We start from the raw sequence: 9127 nt of genomic DNA on the forward strand, positions 1-9127 counted from the left end.
TGCTCAGGGTTACACAGTTAATTTGAGGCTGGATTTGAACTTAGGTCTTCCTGACTCCAAGTCCAATGCTCTATCTGTTGTACCACAGTTACCTTATATGTATGTGTATATATGTAGACATACACACAAATACACATATGTATACACACACATACATCTATCCATCAGTAGCCATTACTTCTTCAACCAATGGAGATGAACCTGAATTGGAGAGGCAATGCCTTTGAAAGAATCAAGAATATTATATGTGGGGGCAACTGGGTAGCTCAGTGGATTGAGAGCCAGGCCTAGAGATGGGAGGTCCTAGGTTCAAATATGGCCTCAGACACTTCCCAGCTGTGTGACCCTGGGCAAGTCACTTGACCCCCATTGCCTACCCTTACTACTCTTCCACCTAGGAGCCAATACACAGTATTGACTCCAAGACGGAAGGTAAGGGTTTAAAAAAAAAAAAAAGAATATTATATGTGTATGGGCGAGTTTGAAGGAATGAAGGAAACAGGAAGAGAAAAACAGCCCAGCAGAGGAAGAGTAGTCTATTTTCCAGCGAATACCAGTGTTAAGACAAGGACCAATGGTCAACTTAATAACAGACTAAACGTTTGCAGGTTTTTCCATTAATACTCTTTATTAGGTTATCTTGTGGGCACAGCACTGAACCCATATATTGAAAGATTACTGAGGGAAGGAAGGTATCAGTGCCCCTCCTAATTAACCCTCCTTTGCTTGCCATGCCCTGTAGGCATCTTCATAATTAGCCCTGTGGAAAGAGAATAACATGAGAACGAGAGGGAAGGGAGTATAGAAACACCCCATCTCAAACCATCACTCACCCAATGCTCCCCACTCCTTCCCCTGTGCCCTTTTTCCATACCCCAAATATTCAAGCTCCCGGGCAGTTTGCATGACATGGCACTCATTACTGCCAATCTGGCAGAAGAAGACTAGGTTCTCTTCTTCTGGTTTCGGCTTCTCGGCAAAGTATGTAGCCTGGAAATCAGCTGGCTCCATCCGAAGGGCATTCTCCAGTTCTGACACTGGGAAAGACATGGGGAGAGAATGGAGAAGAAAACAGCTAAGCTAAGCAAGGAGGAGTTGGATCATTCTGCCCCGAGGGCGATCCGCAGCCTCAAAAAAACCCCAAACCCTCCAGAATTGTATTCACAGTCTCTCTCTACAAATACATACATATTCGCATCCATCTGTGTATACACATACAAACATATAAGCCTCTAATGAAAAACAGGTTCCCATTCCAAATATGCATGTAAGCTGCTTTGAATCCTTCTAAGGATTCCAAGATAACTGGCTCCCAGAGGGGCAACAAAAAGACATCCATCCCTGCAGCCCCTTTTTAACTTATTCTGTGAACACAATCCCCCTCCCAAATTGAGCCCTGATGGCAGCGATCCCCGCCCCCCTATTGTCTCACGATTTCACTGGCTCCGACTTGGCTACTTCGGGTGTCATTCCCTACTGACCCCCACTGCCCCGTATTGCACGGCCATAGCGGGCACTTTCTCCAATCCCCGCCCCAACCCGCCACTCCCACCCCCCTCCTCCAGCCCCGCATTGCAGGCTGCAGGGCTGCGGGAGCTGTTCCTGGTCCACCAGAACAGGGTTGCTGCGGGCCCCCGCCCCGCATTGACACTGCTGGGGGGTGGGGGTGGGGGGGTGGCCGCCACCTTACCTGGGATGTTGAGGGCCCCAGGGATGGTCCCCGCAGCTGACTCCTCTCTAGAGCGCACGTCGATGAGCCGGACCCGGTCCCGGTCGGTGGCCAGGATTGAGCGGAGCTCCGGCAGTGACATAGCCGGGGCTGCGGTCAAGGGAGAGGGAAGGGGCTGGTTCCTGAGCATCTTTCTCCGGTACCCCCCTCACCCCAGCCAGGTCAGGGCCCCATACCTACCCCCGTTACCCCGGCTCATGTTGCGGACCTCCATGGCATAGTGCCCCCCCTCCGGGAGGGCGAAGGGCCCGGCCTCGATACCCACACCATTACCGTTCGGCAGCATCTTCGCTCCGGACTGCTGCCGATGGAACCGGAAGAGCCCCCAAGATTCGCACTGCCCAGCTAAGCTCCGCCCCTATCCCCATGGAAACGGGAGTCGAGGCACTGCAGCCTCCTCACTGGGCAAGCTCTCAGCCCAGGGCGGGGGTCATTGACGCAGCGGGCTTAGCCTGGGAAAGGGGCCCTGAGGACTATTCACTCCCCCTCCCATTTTGCAGAATAGGGAACCGAGGCCCTGCTGAGTGACCCGCCCAAGGTCAGGCGGACCTGAGACCTCACTAGAAGAAGAAATCAGGCCCTTTGGCTCCAGAGCAGGTGGTCTCCATCACCCCACTCTAGTGGTCCAAAGTATAGGCTCTCCCTATTCTTGGGTGCCTAATGGAGCAGAAGCTTAATAGCTCCTGGAGACACTCATTTCCCATTGGAAGATGACCCATCTGATCCCCAATCCCACCAACTTCCCACTCTTAGCTCCCCTTACCACCCCCACCCCCCACCCATGACATCCCACAGAATACTAGACACAGCTGTGGCTCGGAACAATTTTATCTTTCTCTAAAAAAAAAAAAAAAAAAAAAAAAAAAAAAAAAAAGGAAAAAAAGGGGGAGGGGGTGAGCCCCAAGAAGGGGAAGAGCAAAGAACAGCACCTCTGCCTGTTCTTGCCCTCATCCCAGAGATTTCTGGGCCCTAAATCCCTGCCCTAATTCCTTTCCCAGCTCTAACATTCAGTACCTCAATTCCCCCACCCTTGCTAAAGCCTGTCCCCTTAGGGGACTCAATCTCAGGAACCTTAGAGCTTCCAATTGTGCCTCTCCTACAGGTCAGAGAAGAGAGGCTCCAGTTCTCAAATGCAACACAGAGAGGTACCAGCTGTCCATCTCTCTAGCTACATGCTCAGATTAGTCACATATAGGCCATGAGTGTGTGATATCCAGAGTAGAAACAGCACATGCATGTGCAAGACAAGCACAAGGGCCCAGGAGAGGGACAGGGGAAGGAAAAGGAAGGCTGTAGGCAGGTATGTGCCCGTCTTTTTGTGCCACACTCAAAGCTGAAGGCCAGGGAGCATCAGCGGGTCACAGTTCCTTCAGGTACTTCAGCAACTCTCACAGTCCCACTCCTCTTGAGGGTAGTGGGGGGAGAAGGTACAGGTGAATTCTGGTGCTCCTGGGCTGCCGGCAGTCCTAAGGAAGGGGCTTCATTACCCAAGCCCACAGGAAAACTCCCCAGGGTTTAATTGGCATCATTCTTGATGACAACCTCTACTCCGTGGTGTCGCAACTGAGCTCGTAGCAAGAGATTTTTATTCTTCAGATCCTCCACCTGGCCAGAAGAGAGGGAGGTTAATAGGGAATACCAGGCAGAATCAAAGCAGGAGGCCCAGCCTAGCACACCAAAATGGAGGTTAGGAGAGCCAAGTCCTCTCAGGCCCAACACAAAAATGTCCTGAACCCTATGGCATGTGCCTCTGGGCATCTGGGCCAAAAGGAGATCTGGAAGAGGGGAAGGACACTATTCAAAGAGGGCTTGTCCCTGAGGAAATCTGACCTGTTGTCGAAGGACTTCATTGTCCAGCTGCAGCTGGTCCAGCCCCTGCAATTCCTCTGACAAACGATGGTTGCTCTGTCGAAGTTCCTGGATGTAATCACAGGCTTTGGACAGGATGCCACCTTTACTCTACAGAAAACAAAGGATGAGTTTCAAGATGCCTGGTTTGCAAGGTGATCAGTGCTGCCCTGCCTGCTGAGAGCCAGGGGCTGGATTAGAAGGGGAGGGGGCATCTATGCTTCAAAAGGAAATGAGGAACACCTGTGGAAGTTACCCTGGCTCCCATGACCACAACCAAGGGAAAGGTCCAGAACATCCAGCAGGGTCTTCTCTAACCTGTCCAGACTTGGTGTTCTCCATGGAACAGTCCGGGATGATCTTAGACAGCTGTACTATCCAGTTATTGATTTTATCTCTGCGGCGGCGCTCCACTGAAAATTGGAGAAAGCAGGATGACTTGGGGAGTGTCTCAAGGTAAAGCCATCTAGCCCCCACCAAGCCCTGACTGCCAACCAAGTCCTAGCCTCAGCCTCACCCACTCCAAGTACCACCTTCATTGTGCTGAGCTCTTCGTTTCTCATCTCGAGTTGTCCGAGGAGCTTCGGATTTCCTGAAAATAAATTGGGGGCAACCAGTGAGAGAACAAGTAACAGGATGAGAAAGACAATTTGGAGTGATGGATTTACACGTGGAGACTAGGGGAGTGGGGATCAGGGTAACTCACGAGAAATGAAGAGAGGCAAGGGTCACTCACGGGGAGTAGGGATGTGTCCTGGGAGCAATTGAGCGCTGGGTTCCCCCCTGTAGCACCTCTTGGGGTGACATCATCACAAAGAACTGACCTGGAATTGATCATAGAAAGGGATTACAGAAGGTCAGGGGATGTGAAACCTATCCTCCAATGAAAAGCAAAGCCCCCTTCCTCATCACATGGCCTTATCCCATGCCTCAAACCCACATTCATTTCAGCAGCATTAGGAAAAAGGGATACCTAATTCTGGCCCCTCTACTATCGACCACACCTTCTAGCTCATCTGGGCACCCTCTCTTGCTCACCCACCATTATGATGATATCTCATATCTCACCAGTTCCAGGAGGAGTAGCTTGTCCCAGCAGTGCCTCAGAGCCTTGGGTAGTAACAACAGTAGCTGTGCTCCCAGCACCAGCGCCCCCAGCCCCTTCCCCAACTGCCGTACTGGGGAAGTAGGTATAGTGTGTCTCTGTGGCTGCCCCTTCTGTCTCCACTGCATCTTCACTGGTGAATGCCCCCTGGATGACTGCCTGGTAAAGGGTTAAAAGGGCAAGTTTCAATCACATCTCTCTCCTTCTGCCACAAAGTTCTTGGGGTTCTAACATCTCAGAGTTATACACTTAGGGAGAGGGTACCCTTGTTGCCTCAAGACCACAGCAACCTTAGTCCCCCTTTTCCCCACCTTTCATTCAACCTAAGGACCCTCCTCTGGACTCCTAGCCCATCTTACTGATCATCTCTCACCTCACCTTTCTCAGAGCCAATCCGGCTCCCCAAGCTCATATTCCTTCATACCTGGGTCATAGACTGGGCGGCAGGGTAGCCGCTGATGGCACCAGTGCCTTCAGTCTGGCCATCCAGCTGCCCCTCAGCCACTTGGATCACTCTGTACATCACCTGGAAAGAGAGAAAAGAAAGAGGAAAAAAAGTAACTGCTGTGAACCTCACAGTGTTCATGAAAGAGGCTGAGGGAGCAGGGGGTCAGAGCAACAAATGAGAAAGTTCCATCTCCTTCACCTCTCTACACAAACTAGTCACAAAGAATAGCTCACAGATCAGGAAGTTTTGTTTTCCCCAAACCAGAATTTCTTCTATTTCCATGTAGAGGTCTTCCCCACCCACACAAGGTCTCCCCAACCTATATTTAACTGCTTCCCCCAACCCAGACCCCCAAGGCATTTCTGTGGCTTCTTGGGGCCCCCCCTTACCTGGCCCCCATTCTCAGTGCGGAAGACGTACTTGACGTTGGGGTCAGGGAATGTGGCAGCTGACTGAATGCTGGCGATGGCCACACTGGTTGGATCTTCACCAGTTGCCACTGCACCTGAGATATTAGAGCAGCAAGAGAAGGCTTCATAAATTCTCTCAGCCTCCACTGCCATTCATGTCACTTGGAATGGTCATAGAAAATGGTGGCTTGGTGTTATTCCCTTTCTGATCCTCTGACCCACAACTTACCCTCTTGAATCTGCACAGTCCCCTCCTCTGTCTCAGCTGCCTTTTGCTGCCTGTTGTGGGAGAGCAAGATGGAAAAACATGGGGGAGAAGCAGGGAGCAGTTTAGACCCTGAAACCTCCTGGCACTTACACTCCATGGTACTTTCAACATAGCACAGGCTGGGAAAAAGGTTCAGGAGCTTACACTCCAGGTTAGGCCTTATAGGGACCTCATCTCTTACCCAACCCTTTAACTCACCCCTTCATCTCTCTGCAAGGGGTCACATCCGAAGGGCTGTTCTTTGGCTTAAAGTCTTTGCACCTCCTGCCTCACAATGCTTCGTTGTAAGTCCTGGGAGGGAAGGGAAAGAAAGAGGAGAGGACAAGACAACTTCCTATAAGGTTATGGACCTAAGTAGGCCTTCTTTTGCAGGAGCCCAAAGTCTACAAATATTCACATGTAAAAAACAAGCTATTCTGGCAGACACAAAAAAATTTTAAACCCTTACCTCTCATCTTAGAATCATTATGTATTGGTTCAAAGGCAGAACAGTAGGAAGGGCTAGCAATGAGGGTTAAGTGACTTGCCCAGGGTCAGAGATAGGAAATATCTTAAGCCAAATTTGTACCCAGGACATCCCCACCTGGGCTTGCAGACACAATTTTCAGTAAATATCTCAACCCCAAGATTTGTGGAAGTAGATGGGAAGGCCATTTTGTGTACAAAGTTGTCCTCCTTCTGGCTCTAACCCAAGTAAGTAGGGTTATATGGAGTGATGGACAGGAAGGTTTGTAAACAATGGTCTTCCTGGCTGTATTAGTTATTAATATTATTTTGCTTGCTAAGATAGCAGTTTCAAGGGGTCAGCTACAGTCAAGCATAGCCATGTTGGCAAAACATTACCATCAATTTAAAGAAGTAATGATTTACTGCATTTGGTACTGTTTCCTGCGACTACTTTAGAGGTCCACACTGATTTAGACTTCGGCTCTATGTGGGAATGATGAGTTTCTCCACTTAAAAGAGAAAGCTATTTTTCTCTGTAGGGCAGGAAAATTTGAGTCTCAGCATAAAAATTAAAAAAAAAAAAAAAAAAAAACAAAGACCAGGCTAGTTTTTCTCTCCATTCTATCCCCAGACTTTAGGTTAGAGTTTCTAGGATCAAACCAAGCAAAAAAATCAATCTCATGTCTGAGAATCAGCACCTTGAATCCCCCTTCTCCCTTTATTCACAAAGTCTTTTTCCCTCCTGGTAGGTTTGGCAATTTTAATGTTGTCATGGTAATAACATAGCAAATGCTCTATTTTTCAGAGTAGAATGAATTTCAGGACAAGGTTCTACTGTGCTACTCTGCTCTGAAACAGAAGGAGACTGGGGTAAAAATCCACCTATAGGCTAAGCTGGGTCACTCAAATCCTTCTGATTCCCAGTTTTGAGAAGAGAAATAAAAGGGCTAGCCAGAGACAGATGGCACTGCCAAATCCAGGCATCTAACAGTTTTTATTAGGAAGACTATGATTTATAAATTCAATTCTCTTTCAAGAAAACAAGGTTCCAAACCCAAAAAAGATATAAAAAATATACCTCCTTCCCTTCTTTGCATAGTGGAGGACTATGTGTGGAACACAACAGATAACATACTTTTTTTTAAATGTTTTGTTTAGTTTTGCTAAACCGCCCTCCCCTCCCCATTTTATACTACGGATAGTTTTCTGAGTGGGACAGAGGGGAGGGATATACTGGGAAATGTAAGCCAGAGTCCAGGTTCCAGAGCTGAGAGAAAGTGGTTAAAAAAGGGAACTGAGAAGTGAAAGTGAAACTTGAAGGGGAAGTAAAGAGGGAAGGAGGGTGGAGGAGGAAGGGAAAGGGAAGAGGAAAATAATGGGAAGGCAAGGAGTTCTTCCAACCAAAGGGAGAAATTTTCCTCAAATACTTTCAAGTTCTCTCTCCAAGGCTCACTGCCCTGGCTCCAGCCCTGTCTTCAGGGGGACAGAATGGGAATGAAGAGAATCAGAACACAGCAAAAGCTCACCAAGTCCTCTTTCACCCACATATGCCAGGGACAACTGAGGGGACAAAAAGAAAGTCAGGGCCCATTTGGAGAGACATTAATTACTACAGGAGAAACAGTAATGGCCAGACACCAGAAAGTGTCTGACTCTATCAGGACTTTGTGAGGCACAAGCTGGGGGGGGTGGGGGGGTGGGCAGAGAAGACTCCAGGAGAGAGGGCAAAGAAGTGAAGAAGAGAGATAAGGCAGAAAAAAGAGGGAGAGGAGGAAGATAGAAGTGCTATGTACTCTCAGAACAGAATGGAATTGGACTTGTCACCATATTCAGGCTTAAAAAGAAAATTTAAAAGGCAACCTGGGTTATACACATGGGGATAAAAACCAGGGGTCAAGACTTCCAGCTTGAAAACCTTCTCTTTATCATTCTCCATCATTCTCTGCCTCCCTTCCTCCGGTCTGTCTCTCGGTAGCTTCCTCCTCCCTTCTTTTTCTGACTCCCTCCCCCACCAGATCGACCACTAGTGTGAATGGTGTCCTCATTGCACGTCTACACTCCACTGTGACTCTTCTTGACCAATCCCCTATTCACTCCTGTTCCCTCAACAATTTCGAAAGAGGCTGAGAGGCAAGAGAGGCAGGAGATAGAGGGAGAGGGTCAGGAGAGAGAAATAGAAAGAGTGGGAGGGGAGAGAGGGCAAAGAAGAGAGAAAAGGCAGAAAAAAGAGGGAGAGGAGGAAAGCAGGTGGAGAAGAAACAGAAAGAGCCTAGGTTAGATGGATAGGAATAGAAGTGAAGTGAAGGCACCACTGCTTCCCCCAATAATGAAGCGGATCCCCCCCAGGCTTCCAGGTTGTCCTGCAGCCCCCAGGGCAGGCGTCGGAAGGGCAGCTCTGCCTGGGAGAAGCTGGGGTTCTGTCTCCTTAGGTTTTGCAGAAGTTGAGACGGGGTCGAGAGGCGGAGGAAAGAGGCAGCCCCAAACAAATCCAGTCCCTCGTTAGACCGGGAAGGGTAAGAAGACCGGGGGAGGGGGAGGGGTCAGAGGGGGAAGGAATCTTGAAGGGGGCGAGGGCGGGGAGGGGGGGTGGAGGGATCCGGGAGAGGAGGGGCCGGGGACTAGGGAAGGAGGGGTCGGAGCAGGACCTAGGGAAGACTGGAGAGTGGGCGAAGAGAGAAGAGGACAGGCTAGGGAAGACCAGGACGCGGCCCCTCCCCCACCTCCCAAAAAACAAAGGCTCGCTCGCACCCTCGCCCCTCCGCAAGCTTCCCCCGGCCAAGAGGGAACGAACGACTCAAAGCAGCTCCCCTTCCTCTCCTTCGCCGCCTGACCCCCCGCTCCGCCCCTTCGCCCCGCACTCACCAGCACAGGG

General features: G+C 49.9%; 2 protein-coding genes across 3 annotated transcripts in view; both read right to left on the minus strand.

Annotated features, from left to right (window-relative positions):
* Nucleotides 1-582: 582 nt before the first annotated feature.
* On the minus strand, nt 583-2493 carry TSTD1 (thiosulfate sulfurtransferase like domain containing 1). Its single transcript, XM_044675822.1, has 4 exons — nt 1910-2493; nt 1691-1819; nt 875-1037; nt 583-760 (listed from the first exon to the last, which is right to left on the minus strand). The coding sequence occupies exons 1-4, from the start codon at nt 2013-2015 to the stop codon at nt 712-714; spliced, it is 447 nt and encodes a 148-aa protein (XP_044531757.1). The 5' UTR covers nt 2016-2493; the 3' UTR covers nt 583-711.
* A 109-nt stretch (nt 2494-2602) lies between these two features.
* USF1 (upstream transcription factor 1) overlaps nt 2603-9127 on the minus strand; it is an 11525-nt gene continuing 5000 nt past the window's right edge. Inside the window, exons 2-11 of one of the 2 annotated variants that reach the window (XM_044675823.1) lie at nt 6007-6099; nt 5770-5819; nt 5520-5635; nt 5107-5208; nt 4646-4841; nt 4314-4401; nt 4111-4169; nt 3896-3990; nt 3560-3688; nt 2603-3334 (exon numbers count right to left, since the gene is read on the minus strand). In XM_044675823.1, the coding sequence (XP_044531758.1) occupies nt 3245-3334; nt 3560-3688; nt 3896-3990; nt 4111-4169; nt 4314-4401; nt 4646-4841; nt 5107-5208; nt 5520-5635; nt 5770-5819; nt 6007-6014 (933 nt within the window). In that variant the 5' untranslated portion in view covers nt 6015-6099 and the 3' untranslated portion in view covers nt 2603-3244. Of the gene's footprint in view, nt 3335-3559; nt 3689-3895; nt 3991-4110; nt 4170-4313; nt 4402-4645; nt 4842-5106; nt 5209-5519; nt 5637-5769; nt 5820-6006; nt 6100-9127 lie in introns of those variants that run through there. The other variant, XM_044675824.1, reaches the window with a different exon arrangement.

Source organism: Gracilinanus agilis, chromosome 4 (genome assembly GCF_016433145.1).
Source record: "Gracilinanus agilis isolate LMUSP501 chromosome 4, AgileGrace, whole genome shotgun sequence".
NCBI lineage: Eukaryota > Metazoa > Chordata > Mammalia > Didelphimorphia > Didelphidae > Gracilinanus > Gracilinanus agilis.

Excerpts from the sequence above, each read along its gene's own strand:
- TSTD1 (XM_044675822.1), bottom strand. The coding sequence starts at position 2,015 with ATGCTGCCGAACGGTAATGGTGTGGGTATCGAGGCCGGGCCCTTCGCC. Across the intron at positions 1,820-1,909 it reads CATGAGCCGGGGTAACGGGG|CCCCGGCTATGTCACTGCCG; the intron begins GTAGGTATGGGG and ends CCTTGACCGCAG. Across the intron at positions 1,038-1,690 it reads TGGGGCCCTCAACATCCCAG|TGTCAGAACTGGAGAATGCC; the intron begins GTAAGGTGGCGG and ends TGTCTTTCCCAG.